This window comes from Chiloscyllium punctatum, chromosome 6 (assembly GCF_047496795.1).
Source record: "Chiloscyllium punctatum isolate Juve2018m chromosome 6, sChiPun1.3, whole genome shotgun sequence".
Classification (NCBI taxonomy): domain Eukaryota; kingdom Metazoa; phylum Chordata; class Chondrichthyes; order Orectolobiformes; family Hemiscylliidae; genus Chiloscyllium; species Chiloscyllium punctatum.
In genome coordinates, this window is record NC_092744.1 from 26,096,636 (window position 1) to 26,114,497 (window position 17,862).

The 17,862-nt window shown below is 41.1% G+C and overlaps 1 protein-coding gene across 1 annotated transcript in view; it reads right to left on the minus strand.

The window, feature by feature from the left end:
- LOC140478634 (scavenger receptor cysteine-rich domain-containing protein DMBT1-like) overlaps positions 1-17,862 on the minus strand; it is a 151,795-nt gene that overhangs the window by 37,583 nt on the left and 96,350 nt on the right. The window contains exons 18-20 of the mRNA XM_072571852.1: positions 17,595-17,726; positions 8,715-8,801; positions 8,546-8,629 (exon numbers count right to left, since the gene is read on the minus strand). Of these exons, the coding sequence (XP_072427953.1) occupies positions 8,546-8,629; positions 8,715-8,801; positions 17,595-17,726 (303 nt within the window). The remainder of the gene's footprint in view (positions 1-8,545; positions 8,630-8,714; positions 8,802-17,594; positions 17,727-17,862) is intronic.

Here is a 17,862-nt window from a genome sequence, read left to right on the forward strand (position 1 = left end):
AACAAGCAAGAGGCTGGAGGAATACAGCGAGCTAACCAGCATCAAGGAGCTAGAGAAGTCAACGTTTCAGGTATAACCCTCCTTCAAGAATGGAGGTGGGTGTAGGAGGAGCTGCAAATAAATAGTGGGGAGGGTTATGGGTGTAGATGGTGTCAGAGTGGTGAGGTAATGACAGGTGAATACAGGTGGTGGGTACAACCTGTTTGGGAGGAATGAATCTCGTTGGTAGTTGGAATGAAGGATCGGTAGGAGGAATGGAAAGAAGGAGGTGGGTCTGGAGAGGGAGTCGAGCGATGGGTGGGAAGATTATTTGAAATTGGAGAACTCACTGTTGAGTCCTCTGGGCTGATGGCTGCCCAGGCTGACGATAAAGAGTCATTCCTCCGATTTGCAGTCTGATACACTGGGGCAATGGAGGAGGCCATGGATGGACATGATGAAGAGGGAGTGGGAAGGGGAGTTGAAATGGGCAGTGACCCTTATGGGCTGGCTGAGATGATTGGCTAAACATTCACTTAGTTTATGTTTGGTCTCTCTGATGTCGACGGAACTAAAAATGAATGTTGGCAACTTGCTGTTAAAAATCGCAACAAACCATCCTGCATCCTGGCATTTTTTTTCAGCACCTCTTTTTCCATTTTAGTTCAGAAAAGTACAGGTAAATGGAAAATAAATTATCTTTAAGTTTAATTGCATATCTGCTTATATGGGTCACTATATGTTAACTTCTGCTTGTTCTAACCTTGTTCATGATCAATGGCTTCTCTAAGCTTTGATTGGCTTGTCAACACATAAATAGGACATGATCAATTTCTCAGATTTTCCAGGCCTTATATACCCAATTACTGGTTGGCTTCCAAAATCTGATAGTGATATCCTGTTATTTCCTGACTGACTCCCAAAGGTGTCAGTCACTTATGATAATATCCTTTTTTTGATTCCAGCTTTTCCCCATCAGTTTATTGAAGTTATAGCCCCCTCCCATGATAATTATGATCCACATTTAATCTCTCTGTCTGATGATGTCTCTTTGATATACCTATGTGTTTTGCACTATTCAAAGGCATATCAATGTATTCCAGTTAAAATAAACATTTGTTAATGTTTGACAACACAACAACTGCTCATGACTGGAAGAAATGAATATATTGACAATTTTTTTTTTCTCTTGAGATCTTGGAGTCAAATTCCAAGCATTAAAACTAATCACTATAGTGAGCAACAACACAATTCCAAACTTATGTATAAATGCATGTTACATGCTTTAAATTATTACCTCTTCTCAAAGCTCCAGAAGTTGTAAGTTAAACCAATTAAAATACAAAATTATGTGGCTTCAAACTAAACTTTAATTTCAAAGCATCTTCATATTTGATTTGCTGTCAATAGAATGATACAAGACTTTCTTCCCAAGGAAATTTATGTCAACCTGGGATCGGATGATACATTTTACCTAACAACATAGAACGCAGAAAATGCGAAGAAACTACACCAGATTCTTGAATTAACCACACTTAAACAAAATACGTTATTAATACTTGGCTCACTTAATTGATTTACATGCAACTAAACTGTAACTAATTGTTGAGTACAAAAGTCAGTCCGACCGTTATATTCCTTTCACAGCTATGCATGATGCATCCACTTCCAAAGGTATTATGTCTAACTGGAACCAATCTGCTGAGAGTTATAAGATGTCTCTCTAAATTTCTACCTAGGTTATTTTTACTGTAGCTAGCTCTCTCATCATAAAGGTTGCAAGTCCTCCATGACGACATTCTGAATCCACTTCCTCACCTCATTCATAGTCACATCCTCCAGTCTTTAACCAAGGACTAAATTAGACAGCACTAAGATAAAAGAACAGTGTGTCACTCATCCTACCTGTTCTTTTATTCTTTCTTGAATCAATGCTCCACTCATTTTTTAAACATTCTCAGTCAAAATAAAGAGGAATTGTTCACTCCATCGATCAAATAAAATTAACTGCTATTCATAAAACACATTACAACTGATAAAATCTTTGTTATTACGAAAATAAATTGAGTTCTGAATAGTAAAAAAAAACCTGATGAAGGTGCAGTGCTGCGAAAGCTCGTGCTTCCAGTTAAACCTGTTGGACTATAACCTGGTGTTGTGTGATTTTTAACATTATCATTTCCAGTTAATGTTACTGCTGATGGTCATAACAAGGCTTTCATATGCAATAAGACAGAAGTAAGTCATGATGGTTAAAGAAAATCTAAGGCTGATTAAATAGAAAGTCAACAATGTTTCATTGAAACCATAACCCATCTTTTGTTCATCTTGAGGTGATGAAATCCAAGATGGAAGACAGGAAAATTTCTGGTTATAACAGGCTGCTCCTTGTTTGAGCTATTTTAGGTATTGGAGGTGATTTCCTGGAGTTCCAGGAGTAGCAATTACTGTTCTATATGCTGTTGCATTATTTTGGAACTTTGTTGAAAAAACACAGCACTTCTAAAATGGAGAGAAACAGACAAAGGCAGCACATGGTCAGGCAGTGCAGGAGAGAGAGAGAGAGAGAGAGAGAGAGAGAGAGAAAGAAAGAAACCCACACTGCTCCCTGACACAGCAGTGAACCTGTGCAGTTACTGCCTTTGCTGTTTGAATTCATGTATTACATCTGGGAAAACTAACAAACAGTGAAATTCACTGAATAGTTTTGGTAAACAGAGTTAAGGAGAATCCAAAAGGTTTTTGCAAATACATGAAGGACAAAAGGGTAACTGGGAAGAGAATACGTCCCTTCAGCAAGGCATTCTTTATGTGGAGCCATATGTTGGGGGAGATACTAAATGAATATGTTGCATGAATGGTTCTGTGAAAAAGGACATGGAAGATATAGCATGGGGGAAATAGATGGTGACGATTTGAAAATGTCCATATTACAAAGGAAGAAGTGCTGAATGTCTTGAAACGCTTAAAAGTGGATAAATTACCAGGACCTGTTCAGGTGTACCCTAGAACTCTGTGGAAAGCTAGGGAAGTGATTGCTGGGCCTCTTGCTGAGATATTTGTAGCATCAATAGTCACAGGTGAGGTGTCAGAAGACTGGAGATTGGCTAATGTGGTGCCGCTATTTAACAAAGGTGATAAGGACAAGCCAGGGAACTATAGACCGGTGAGCTGGATGTCACTGGTGGGCAATCCTGAGGGACAAGATGTACATGTATTTGGAAAGACAAGGACTAATGAGGGATAATCATGATGAGGGCTTTGTGGATGGGAAATCATGTCTCAAAGACTTGATTGAGTTTTTTGAAGAAGTAACAAAGAGGTTTGATGAGGGCAGAGTGGTAGACATTATCTATATGGACTTCAGTAAGGCGTTTGACAAGGTTCCCCATGGGAGAATGGTGAACCAGTTTAGATCTCATGGAATACAGGGAGATATAACTATTTGGATACAGAACTGGCTCAAAGGTAGAAGACAGAGAGTGGTGGTGGAGGGTTGCTTTTCAGACTGGAGACCTGTGACCAGAGGAGTTGCCACAAGGGTCTGTGCTGGGTCCACTACTTTTGGGAAAGCAAATCTTAGCAGGACTTTAACACATAATTGTAAGGTCCAAGGGAGTGTTGCTGAACAAAGAGACCTTGGAATGTAGGTTCATAGCTCCTCGAAAGTAGCGTGGCAGGGAGATTGGATAGTGAAGAAGGCGTTTGGTATGCTTTCTTTTGTTGGTCAGAATATTGAGTACAGGAGTTGGGAGGTCATATTGCGGCTCTACAGGTCATTGGTTAGGCCACTTTTGGGATATTGCATGCAATTCTGGTCTCCTTCCTCTTGGAAGGATGTTGTGAAACTTGAAAGGGTTCAAAAAAGATTTATAAGGATGTTGCCAGGATTGGAGGATTTGAGCTGTAGGGATAGTTTGAGTAGGCTGGGGGGGTGACATTATCGAGGTTTATAAAATCATTAAGGTCATGGATAGGCAAAATGGACAAAGTCTCTTCCCTAGGGTGGGGGAGTCCAGAACTAGAGGGCACAGGTTGAGGGTGAGAGGGGAAATATATAAAAGAGACCTAAGGGGCAACTTTTTCACGCTGAGCATGGTGCATGTATGGAATGAGTTGCCAGAGGAAATGGTGGATGCTGGTACAGTTAGAGCATTTAAAAGGCATCTAGTTGGGTATATGAACAGGAAGGGTTTGGAGGGATATGGGCCAGGTACTAGCAGGTGGGACTAGATTGGGTTGGGATATCTGGTTTGCATGGGCGAGTTGGACCGAAGGGTCTGTTTCCATGCTGTACACCTGTATAACTCTATTTTCATAAGATGTGAATCTTGTGCAAGGCCAGAATTTCTTCTCCACTCCTAAACTGGTTAATATCCATCAACTTATACGGACCCATATGATTATCGGTAGGAGGAATTACTTCCCTTGACAGATATGTCAATAACAATTGATTAGATTAGATTACTTACAGTGTGGAAACAGGCCCTTCGGCCCAACAAGTCCACACCGCCCCGCTGAAGCGCAACCCACCCATACCCCTACATCTACCCCTTACCTAACACTACAGGCAATTTAGCATGGCCAATTCACCTGACCTGCACATCTTTTGGACTGTGGGAGGAAACCGGTCCACCCGGAGGAAACCCACGCAGACACGGGGAGAACGTGCAAACTCCACACAGTCAGTCGCCTGAGGTGGGAATTGAACCCGGATCTCTGGCGCTGTGAGGCAGCAGTGCTAACCACTGTGCCACCGTGCCGCCCTAATTGTGATGACCCACATAAACTATACATTGTCAGAATTAAATTTAGAGGTTGCATATTGAATGATGTGTGTAACTTTTGATCTGTGTGTGTGAATGGGTTTAGTTACTAAATGTTCAGTTTTTCTGGAGCCATGATTGTTTTAAAACAGCAAGAGACAGAGACAAAGAGAGTCAGTGACAGATACAGAGTTCCGTGAGTGATATTATGAATTTGTTTATACTGTGAGAAATTTATGATGGGTTATGATGATTTGGCCAGGTCATATCCATCTACCAGTTCAATGAGAAGCAGATTATTTGTGATCTTCTCCTGTCAGAGAAAGGTCAAGGTTGAAGTTCCACTTGTTGCAAAGGTATGTCATAACACATGTAAAAATTAGATTTAAAAATATGGACAAATTAATATGGATCCCAAATTTTCAACAAATATCATTTATTTAATTTGCATGCGATACATATGTCAAAACTGAAACAGAAATCTAAAATGAATACTTACAACTAAATTACTATTGCTGAATTGGTTGAGCAATTGAAAAAAATTATATATTTGCATTGTGATATTCCTATATGAATGTAGATGCAAACTATAATAGACAGGTTTATATCTTTCCCGAAAGACCTTCTCTTTCTATGCAACAGTTTTCATTGATACAACTGTAAAATGATAAAACGTAGTTTCATGCGTAATAACTTCATTGATTTTTTAAAAAAAATCAGTAACCATGGTTCATTGACTGAACAAACTCTGTATGCTGCATCTTTAATTTGTTCTCTCACACTTGTTTGATGGAATTGCAGTTATATAAGTACAATTTTATTTTGTTTGTCATTCACTCAGTCTCATTTCATAATAATTATTAAATTGCATCTTCATGATCTGCGTTTGTAAATGTTGATGTTGATGTAGAGGCTGATATTTCCCTTACTAAACCTTGTTTTGCCCCAAAATACCATAAAGGAATAAAGCTCCCATATGTTTAAGATACATATTTCTTTCAGGAATGAATAATGAATAAGAATCTGTCCTTAAACAGCTCGCATTCAAAGTTGTTCATAGTCTTAAAGCTAATGTTACGACATGGCAATGAGCCCTCCTGTTAATTAAACTAAACACCCAGAAAATCTCAGCTCACCTTGTAATCTGTTAAAAGATGAGGGACAGAGAACTCCCAAATTCCACTATTTAAAGAAAATAATATCAGTTTATTCTCTAATTCTAAAGGTGAACATTAAACAACAACTATTCACAGCTCTAAGCCGACCCCACCCCCCTTTCACTTAACTGCTTTTTACTTGCCTCCAACTTGAGAAAAATATGGTCTTCCAATAAAAGATACTTATTAAAATTACATCAACTTAATTTCAAAACCACAGAATGGCTGCTGTCTTCGGTGTCTTTCTTCTTCAGACTGAAGATCTCCCTGGGTTTTCTTCTTTCTTTTTACTGAGAAAAGGTGCCTTTCGTAGAGAGCTTCATATGAAAAGGTACCTTTGGGAGAGAGTGTTTCATCATTTCTTGGATCTGTGTTGATGGCAGTTGCTCTATCCAATTTTCCAAACGCCTGCATTTTTCTATTCCCAACATTGGTTTGATGTTGGCAAGACAATACATTCAAACTTGATTGGGTTTTAGTATACTGGGACATACTTTTAACTAAGTTTGTGAAAATATTTGTAGCTCGGGTGCTCATTGTTGTGGTTCTGTTCGCCGAGCTGGGAATTTGTGTTGCAGACGTTTCGTCCCCTGTCTAGGTGACATCCTCAGCACTTGGGAGCCTCCTGTGAAGCACTTCTGTGATCTTTCCTCCGGCATTTGTAGTGGTTTGAATCTGCTGCTTCCGGTTGTCAGTTCCAGCAGTCCGTTGCAGTGGCCGGTATATTGGGTAGAAGCACATCGACCTGGACCCAATATACCGGCCACTGCAACGGACAGCTGGAACTGACAACCGGAAGCGGCAGATTCAAACCACTACAAATGCCGGAGGAAAGATCACAGAAGCGCTTCATAGGAGGGTCCCAAGCACCGAGGATGTCATCTAGACAGGGGACGAAACGTCTGCAACACAAATTCCCAGCTCGGTAAACAGAACCACAATACTTTTAGCTAATTGGTTACATTCAAATTGTTGTCAAAATACCAATATCCATTTCACAGCCAAATGTTGCATATTTTAAATTTTCCAGTATACTCTGAGACAACCATCTATTCACATCACACAGGTGCTTGTAAGCTCTTAGTTCAGAACAGCTTTCACTCTCTTTCTTAAAAGGTACAGTACACGCCTTCAACTTCATAACACCAAAAATTCACATATTTGGAAAAGATTGATAGATTGCTCTCCTGCATAGAACTAAATTAGACTTAGTATGCTCAATATGAAAGATCACAATTAATTTCCTACTTCATCCATTTAACTATTTTACAACAAGCTGCAACATGTCATTATAGTAACATTACAAATTAAGTTGAATAATGAAACATAATTAGCCAATGAGAGATATTTTGTCACACATTTTTCCTCAGTAAGGCCAGTGGTGAAAGTCATCACAGCTCCTTCTCAAATTATTGGATGTCATCATATTCTCTTCCAAATTCAGCATCTAATGAAGTAAATGAATCTAGAAAATGAACATGTGATTTTGTAATGAACTTATTATTTTCAAGTTAAGCCCTAAAATAATCAGTATATTTTTCTGACATTTTATGAATCAGTGCAGTGCCAATTGGTTTATTATCAATTAGGTTTTTTTTAGATTACTTACACTGTGGGAACAGGCCCTTTGGCCCAACAAGTCCACACCGACTCGCTGAAACGCAACCCACCTAGATCCATTCCCCTACATTTACCCCTGCCCCTTACACTACGGGCAATTTAGCATGGTCAATTCACCTAACCTGCACATTTTTGGACTGTGGGAGGAAACCGGAGCACCCGGAGGAAACCCATGCAGACACGGGGAGAATGTGCAAACTCCACGCAGTCAGTCGCCTGAGGCGGGAATTAATATTACTCCATGTATTCATTCAATTATCACCAACTCGAAAAGCTATTATAACTATTTTAAATGAGAGCCCTAGTTACTGTGTGTTGTTGATTCCTCAGAAACCTACTTAATGTTTCAGAATAAAGTGATTTATATTTAAAACTGGACATAGCTTAAAGCAAGATGCATGGCAAAAGGACTTTTCTGTTGATTTGAAAAAAATGCTTAATTTCTGTTTCTGTTTGCTGAGGACATTATCAATTTGCGTCTTTTCCATTAGCAATACTTCAAACAGCTTTAATAAATGTCATATAATGATACAGAATTTGACCATGAAGCCACTACATTTCTTTTTTTCTCTTCTTAACACTGAACAGAAGGATACTTGGAACATTTACACTTCTATTGAATCTGTGGTAGCTCTGTCTATTTTGTTAAATGTCCAGGATGTATTTCTGCATTCTTTCATCCAAAAAAATGCACTTTCAACTGCATAGTCCTAAAATTACCATATCAATTATCTAAAAATAAATTTGTATGATGTCCATCACAACGCATACAGAATTCGGAGGGTTACATTAACGAGTCACTATCTCTTGAACCATACTGTCAGTATACTCCACTTGGAAGATGCAGCTTGAGTTAATATTCATATGTTACATAATATTCATAGTAAGTAACGACTCCAAAGTAAGACAAAAGACTCTTGCTAATCTGGGAGTTTAACTATGAGGGGTTTATTGTATTTTATCTTACTCTCCATTGCAGATTAGTAATGGAATGGTGCAAGAGTGGGGTGAAAATTGGCCTACCTTGCACATGTATATCATCGCATTCCTGTAACTCGCTTCCTGTATAATATTCCAGCTTGTCCAGTGAAATATTGGAGTGTACATCTACACATCGAAAACATTGGAAACTTAAAATTAACATTGCATTTAAAAATAAAGGTATCAGTGTACAAATCTTAAAGATAACTACCTGGGCCTGTATCAAGGCTGTGAATGTCAATCTCTTCATAAGCAGGGTCAGGAAGGCTACGAGGAGAATATTGTGTCTTTTTCTTGCCTGTGGAATAAGGACCGCAGATTATACACGGACATGTGTCTCTTCCTAAAACCTGCTTTTCACCTTCCATCTTTCTTTATCCTGCAAATTAGCAGTTACTGAATTTTTGTATAACATTTTAAATTATATTTGCTGAACACGAAAGGATGCTATGCCCTCAAGAAATCTCTGCATCCGTCCATCAATTTGTATTGTCTTGGCAACGAAGTGGAAATGTTCATGAAAGCCAAGGTCATATTGAAAACAGCAATGTGGTTAAACCTTGTTAAAACCACAGCCTGCTGCAACTGCAGACCCAGGCTCCATGAGCAATGCTCTTAAAATGACAAGAGCTGAAAAATGTGTTGCTGGAAAAGCGTAGCAGGTCAGGCAGCATCAAAGGAGCAGGAGAATCGACGTTTCGGGCATAAGCCCTTCTTTAACCCTCTTAAAATGACAATCCAAGGCTTTGTACTGTGGCTATAATATTCAGTAACTTTGAATCTCTTCAATGCAAATCATTGATCAGGAACATTTCTCATTGTCTATGAGTAAAATCAGAATTTCTTTCATTGCAGAAAATCAGAGTTCAACCTAATATTGAGTCAGGAATGTGACAGAATAATCTCCACTTGCTTGAAAGGATACAAATCTAACAATGCTCAAGAAGAATGTTGTTGGAACTGCAGACAGGTAACAGTGTCTCAACTTCACATTGAGGACACATACCATTGCATTATCTGTCTCTACTACCATGCTAAATGGGATGAGCAACTGAGGGCAAGATATCCATGAGGCACTCCAGGCCATCAACAACAGCAGAACTGTACTTCAATATAATCTGCAACCTCATTGCTCAGTACGTCCCTAATTCTACTATTACCATAAAGGTAATTGGTCAACTCTGGTTTAAATGAAGAATACAGGAAGGCATGCCAGGAGCAACATCATGCACAGGCGACTTGCTGAAGTGACATAACAAGCTGACACATTTCAAAAAGCAAAGGCAGCAAACAATAAATAGGCTGAAGAAATTTCAAGCCGTCAGTTCTGATCTAAACTGATCTAAGTACTGCCAAAACCAGTGGTGATTAGTTATAGATAAGTGAAAAAATCACTGGAGGATAAGGCTCTATAAATATTTTCATGCTCAATAACATGGAAACAATGCAAAAGATTACACTGAAGCATTTGCAACCAGAAGCACTGCCTAATTCACCTAGGTTGGTTTCCTACAGTGCTCCTCACAGTTACAGATGTCAGTTTTCAGCTAATCTGATTCACTTCAGTAGATATTTTAAAAGAATGGTGAAAGGCATTGCCACTTAAAAGATGAAGGACCTTGAGAAAATGCCAGCAATAGTATTGAAAATGTGTACTCCAGTACTTGCCACACCCCTAGCAAAGATATTCCAATATATTTAAAGCAATGGCAAGTTGAAAATTGCCCCAAAGTTGTCTTGTGTAAAAATAAAGAAAGAGGAATCCAACTTGACCAATTACCACCTCATCAATCTTTTCTTGATCATCAGGAAAATGATAGAAAGTGTCATCAACAGTGCTATCAAGCAGCACTTTCTTAGCAATAATCTGCTCACTGACACAGTTTGTGTCCCACCAGATTTAGATCCTGACCTCATGACAGCCTTAGTTCTCACATCAAGGTCATCTTTGACTGAATGTGGAATCATGGAGCCCTCACAAAACAAGATTCACTAGAAGTCAGGAGGAAAATTGTCCATTGGTTCGAGTCATAAAACATAGAATCATAGGAAAATAGTTGTGCTTGTTTGAGATCAGTTATCTCAGCAGGAATTACTCAGGGTAGTATTCTTGGTCCAACCATTTTCAGCTGCTTCATTAATCTCATCCAGACTCACCACCCTCACACAAACACAGTAATACCCCATTTATCATGTTTAATCCACCTAGCCTCCAGATCTCTGAACATGGAGGGCAATTTAGGATGGTTAAGCCACCTAACCTGCACATCTTTGGATAGTGGGAGAAAAGCCGAGTACGCAGGTGAAACCAATGCAGACGCTCTTGGGCCTAGCAACATCTTATGGATGGCAGCAATTCAAGAAAGCAGCACAACACAACCTTGTTCAAGTTTAATAAGGATTTGCAATAAATTTTTGTCCGGGTAGTGAATCCCAGAAATAATTATGAATTTTCAAAAAGAATATCAACATCACCCAGACCATGAAGGCTTTTTGGTTTGCATGCCACCTATCATCTTCAACATCTGCCCTACACACCACCAAAAAAAAAGAGTCTCATCAGTGACACGATGTGCTGGAGTAATTTACTAAGGCTTCTTCAAGAGCACCTTGCAAACTCTTAAGCTCTATCATCTGGAAGGACAAAGACAGCAGACATTTTGGAGCACCATCACCTGCACGGTGTCCTTTAGCCACACATCCTCCACACTCTTCTTATACCAATATTAGTACTCCACTATCATCGGTTAAAACTCCCTTACCAGTAACAGTGTGGTTGCCTTGACAGCACATAAATAGCAGCATTTCAAATAAGCAGTTCACTATCACTAACTCCTGGGCTTCCTGGGATGGACAACAAATGATGGCTGAGCCAGTGAAGTGCACAACCTATGAATGATTATTTTTTTGAAAAAGTCTAATTCACTTTTGGAAATGAGAAGTTGATTAATTTGACAGATTAACTGTTAGAGTGGATTTGTGCATGAATATTTACTCACAGTTTCATTTCTCTGGATATTCCATGATTCACAGCCCATTCAAACATATTAAACACTGATCAAAATTCATAAAATCATCCAAATCACTTTTGAAGAGCAAGAGGCTGTTTGCTCCCTATGTAGTCCTAACAGCAGCTACACTGCCTCAGGTTATACAGTCCAGGTTAATATAGTTTACATATGTAGAGTCAGAGAGTCATTGAAATGTACAGCACGGAAATCGACCCTTCGGACTAACTCATCCAGACCATAGAACAATACAGCACAGAACAGGCCCTTCAGCCCTCGATGTTGTGCCAACCTGTGAACTAATCTAAGCCCATCCCCCTACACTATGCCAGCATCATTCATATGCTTACCCAAGGACTGTTTAAATGCCCTTAACCTGGCTGAGTTAACTACATTGGCAGGCAGGGCACTCCATGCCCTTACCACTCTGAGTAAAGTACCTGCCTCTGATATCTGTCTTAAATCTATCACCCCTCACTTTGCAGCTATTCCCCATCGTACAAACTAACACCATCATTCTAGGAAAAAGACTCTTACTGTCTACCCTATCTAATCCTCTTATCATCTTGTATGTCTCTGTTAAATCCCCTCTTAGCCTTCTCTCCTATGACAACAGACCCAAGTCCCTCAGCCATTCCTGATGCGACCTTCCTTCCAGACCAGGCAACATCCTAGTAAAATCTACTCTGCACTGTTTTCAGTGCTTCCAGATCCTTCCTGTAATGGGGCGACCAGAACTTTACTCAATATTCCAAGTGATGCCGCACTAACGTTTTGTACAGTTGCAGAATGACATCATGGCTCCAGAACTCAATCCCTCTACCAATAAAAATGGACACACCGCATGCCTTCTTAACAGCACTAACAACCTGGGTGGCAACTTTCAGGGATCTACGTACATTGACACAAAGATCCCTCTGCACATCCACAGTACCAAGAATCATTCCATTGACCCAGTATTCTGCCTTCCTGTTATTCTTCCCGAAGTGAATCACCTCACATTTATCCACACTGAACTCTATTTGTCCCCTCTCAGCCCAATTCTGCAGTTTATCCAAGTCCCTCTGCAACCTGCAACATTCTTCCATACTGTCCACTACTCCATCGACTTTAGTGTCATCTGCAAACTTATCCCATCCACCTATGCCTGTGCCTAAGTCATTTACAAAAATGACAAACAGCAGTGGTCCCAAAACAGATCCTTGTGGCACACCACCAGTAACCAAATCCCAGGCTAAATACTTTCCATCAACCACCACTCGCTGCCTTCTTACAGAAAGCCAGCTTCTAATCCAAACTGCTAAATCACCCTCAATCCCGTGCCTCCGCATTTCCTCCAACAGCCTACCATGTGAAACCTTATCAAAGGCTTTACTGAAGTCCATGTGCACCATTATCAACTGCTGTACCCTCATCCACATGCTTGGTCACCTTCTCAAAAAACTTATGAGACACTACCTGCCCTTGATAAAAGCATGTTGACTATATCCAATCAAATTATTGCTTGCTAAATTATTATAAATCCTATCTCTTATAATCATTTCCAAAACTTTTCCTACAACACAAGTAAGGCTCACTGGTCTATAATTACCTGGGTCATCTCTACTGCCCTTCTTGAAAAAGGGCACAATGTTTGCAATCCTCCAGTCCTTTGATACTAAACCTGTAGACAATGACAACTCAAAGAACAAGGCCAAAGGCTCCGCTATCTCCTCCCTAGCTTCCCAGAGAATCCTCAGATAAATCCCATCTGGCCCAGGGGACTTATCTACTTTCACACCTTCTAGAATTGATAATACCTCCTCCTTACTAACCTCAACTCTTTCTAGTCTAATAGTCCATATCTCAGTCTTCTCCTCTACAAGATTCTCCTTTCCCTGAGTGAAAACACATCACAAATAATCATTAAGCATCTCTCCAACCTCCACATGGTCCACACAGATCTTCCCACTTCTGTCTTTGACTGGCCCAATTCACACACTAGTCACCCTTTTATTCTTCACATACCTATAGATAGCTTTAGGGTTCTCCTTTATTCTACCTGTTAACGTCTGCTCATGTCCCCTCTTTGATCTTCTTAACTCTCTCTTTAAATCCTTCCTAGCTAACTCTTCATCACCTCATCTGAACCATCGCATCTCAACGTCACATAAGCCTCCCTCTTCCGCTTAACAAAAGATACAATTTCTTTAGTAAACCACTGCTCCCTTACCTTATCACTTCCTTCCTGCTTGACAGGGACATACCTATCATGGACACCCAATATCTGTTCCTTAAACCGGCTCCACATTTTCATTGTCCCCACTACCCCATTCTATGTCTCCTAAGTCTTGCTTAATCGCATTATAAATGCCCTTCCCCCAACTATAACTCTTGCCCTGTGGCATGTACCTATCCATAACTAAACTACAGGTCACCAAATTATGGTAACTCTCTCCATTGTACTCATCTATCACTAAATCAAACACCTGGCCTGGTTCAGTACCAAGTACTAGATCCAGTTTGGCCTCCCCTCTTGTCGGCCCTTCGACATACTGTGTCAGGAAACCCATCTGCACACATTGGACAAAGACCGATCAATCCACTGTACTGGAGTTACAGGATTTCCACCGCCTCATGCTCCCACAAGGAGGTTGAACAGTTCAACTTTACCAACACCTTCCACCCTGACCTCAAGTTCACCTGGATCATCTCGGCAACATCCGTCCCCTTCCTGGACCTCTCCATCCCCGTCTCTGGCGACCAACCAACCGCAGATTCCCACAGCTACAAGCACACTAACTCCCACAGCTACCTAGACTACACCTACTCCCACCCTACCTCCTTTAAAAACACCATCCCTTATTCCCAATTCATCCACCTCCACTGCATACCACCTCAGAAAGTCCTAGATGGCCTCCTCCTTCCACGATTGCAACTTCCCTTTCCACATGGTTAACGATCTCCTCTACTTCATGCACCACCACCCTTGAATACCACCCCTCCCAAAACAAGAAGGACGGAACGCTCATGTTCCTCACCTTCCACCCCACCAACCTCCGGATCCAATGCATTATTCTCTGCCACTTCCGCACAGATCCCACCACCAGAGATATATTTCCCTTATCACCCCTATCAGCATTCCAAAAAGACCATTCCCTCCGTGACTCCCTTGTCAGGTCCACCCCCCCCACCAGCCCACACCGCACTCCTGGCACCTTTCCCTGCCACCGCAGGAAGTGCAAACACTGCACCCACACCACTCCCATCACCTCCGTCTAAGGCCCCAACGGATCCTTCCACATCCATCAGAAATTCACCTGTACCGCTACCAATGTCATCTCCTGCATCTGTTCCACCTGGTGTGGTCTCCTCTACCTCGGGGAGACAGGACACCTCTTGCAGATTGTTTCAGAGAATATCTCTGGGACAGCCACATCCACCAACCCCACTGCCCTATGGCTGAACACTTCAACTCCCCCTCTCACTGCATCAAGGACACGCAGATCCTGTGCCTCCTCCCCCACCAAACCATTACCACCAGACGTTTGGAGGAGGAACGCCTCATAATTCAGCCTTAAGACCCTAAAACCCCACAGGTTAAATGTGGATTTCAACAGCTTCCTCATTCTCCCACCCCCATTATCTGAATCCCAGGCCTCCAACTTGGCACTGCCCTCCAGACCATCCATCACTCTCCCCTATGACCTATCATATTCTCCCTCACCTTCATCTACTTATCATTTTCCCAGCTACCCACCCCTCCAACCCCACCCCCCCACCCATTTATGTCTCGGCCTCTTTCCTGATGAAGGGCTTATGTCCGAAACATCAATTCTCTTGCTCCTTGGATGCTGCCTGACCTGCTGTGCTTTTCCAGCACTACACTCTCAACACGTGAAGCATTTCCAGTCAATGTTGGGGAAGTTAAAGTCCCCTTTAATGACCACCTGTTCCTTTCACTCCAACCCAGAATCATTATGCCAATCCTCTCCTCCACATCCTTGGAATTTTGCGGAGGCCTATAAAAGACTCCCAGCAGTGTGGATGTCTCCTCTCTGCTTTCTAACCTTAGCCCATACCACCTCAGTAGATGAGTCCTCATCAAAAAATTCTTTCAGCCACCATTATACTGTCCTTGAATAACAAAGTCACACCTCCCCCACTTTTACTACCTTCCCCGATCTTAATGAAAGATCTAAACTCTGGAACCTGCAACATCGATTCCTGACCCTGCTCTATCCATGCCTCCGAATTGACCATGACATTGAAGTCTCAGGTACTTATCCATGCTGCAAGCTCATCTATTTTATTCTCGATGCGCCTGGCATTGAAGTAGACACACTTCAAACCAGCTTGCTGTCTGCCAGCACACTCCAGTGATTGTGAAATCCTGTCCATGTCCTCCCTACTCTCATCCTCCTGTGCACTGGAACTACACCACAGGGTCCCATCACGCTGCTGATCTAGTTTAAACCCACACGAATAGCACTAGTAAATTTCCCACCCAGGATATTAGTACCCCTCTGGTTCAAATGAAGACCATCCTGTTTGTAGAGGTCCCACCTACCCCAGAATGAGCCTCAATTATCCATGTACCTGAAATCCTCCCTCTTGCATCATCCCTGTAGCCACGTGTTCAGCTGATATCTCTCCCTGTTCCTCACCTTGCTATGACATGGCACAGGTAACTAACCAGAGATAACAACTTTGTTCTCGCTCTCAGCTTCGACCCGCTCCCTGAAATCCAGCCTTACCTCCCTATCCCTCTTTCTACCTATATCATTAGTAAGTATGTGGACCATGACTTGGGGCTGGTCTGAGGGGAAAAAAAACTCACTTATGTAGCTGAGGAGAAAAAAAAGTCCCTGAAAGCTGTAATCTCCAATGTCAGATGTGAAGATTTAAATAAGTGACATCTTTCCCAGCAGGCCCGTGGTCCAAGCACCCGCTCTTCCTGTTGCTGAAAACAGAAATGGAGGGTTCCAATGCTCGAGGTAAGGTTTTAAAGATTTAAATTGAATTATATCAACCAGATGTCCTAAATTAATCTAATCCAATTTGCCAGCATTTGGCCAATATGCTTGTAAACACTTCCTGTTCATATATCCATCCAGATGCATTTTAAATGTTGTAATTGTACTAGTCTCTATCACCCTCTGGCAGCTCATTTCATACGTGCACCACCATCTGTGTGAAAAAGTTGCCCCTTAGCTCCCCTTTAAATCTTTTCCCTCTCAACTTAAACCAATGCCTTCTAGTTCTGGACTCACCCACCCCAGGGAGAAGGCCTTGTCTAATTAGACTATCCATGCTCCTCATTATTTTATAAACCTCTCTAAGGTTACCCCTCAGCCCCTGATGCTCCAGGAAAAATAACCCCAACCTATTGAGCCTCTTCCTGCAGCTCAAACCCTCCAAACCTAGCAACATCCTTGTAAATCTTTTCTGAACCTTTTGACATCCCTCATCCACTATATCCATGCTCCTCATTGCTGAATTACATCAATTTAATCTTCCTTAAGCCTCCTCTATGAAACAAGTAATTGCTATACAATCAGACACTCTCCAATCTTTGCTCACAACAAAAATTCTGTAAACTTTTTTGAGAGGAAACTAGATATTAAAGCTGTTTGTCTTGCACTCATCTGAACGACAATGCAAGAAATATGACATTTGCAAAACAAAATTGTTTTTAAGGTGGCCAATGTCTGCTGTATTCTGACAGGAATGCCCTGACCAATCCTAATCTACTTGAATGCTCTGAGAACTAAAATGGACAATTAACTGTATGACTTGCCTCATCTCTGTGCCAATTATGCTCTCACCAACCAGCACCCTCTTCTCATGCTGTATAAAAAGCTGTCTCTCTTTTTCAATTTGATTTTGCATCAACTCGTCTGATGAGTGCTAGATAAATGTCTGGTCTCCTTTTAGCAGCATTTAGCTAAAATTCTCCAATTTGTGTAACATCATTGCAGATTGTCTCTGTAACTAACATGATCACATCTTTCTTGCAAACTGTCAGAGTTGTATAATGAAAAGATTAGCAGGAATCAACCGTAATATTTATGGGCAGGGCTTTTAATGTTGAATTAATCAACCTTTCTGGAAGCTTCTTTGTAATTCTGCAGCCAAAGCAATTGACACAGCAATCAAAAGGGTCACAAGAATACAAGGGATGATAAAAATCGGGGGTCTCTGCTGGTTGAAGGACTCTGTGAATTTTTGATAGCCTGAAAGCAAAAACAGTTAATAATAACACAAAGTAAAATGGCCTCATGCATTTCATTTACGTACAGATACACCAACAGTGTGCAGGAGCAATGAAAATTTACAAAGGCAATAATATGAAGGTTGAGGCATATATTA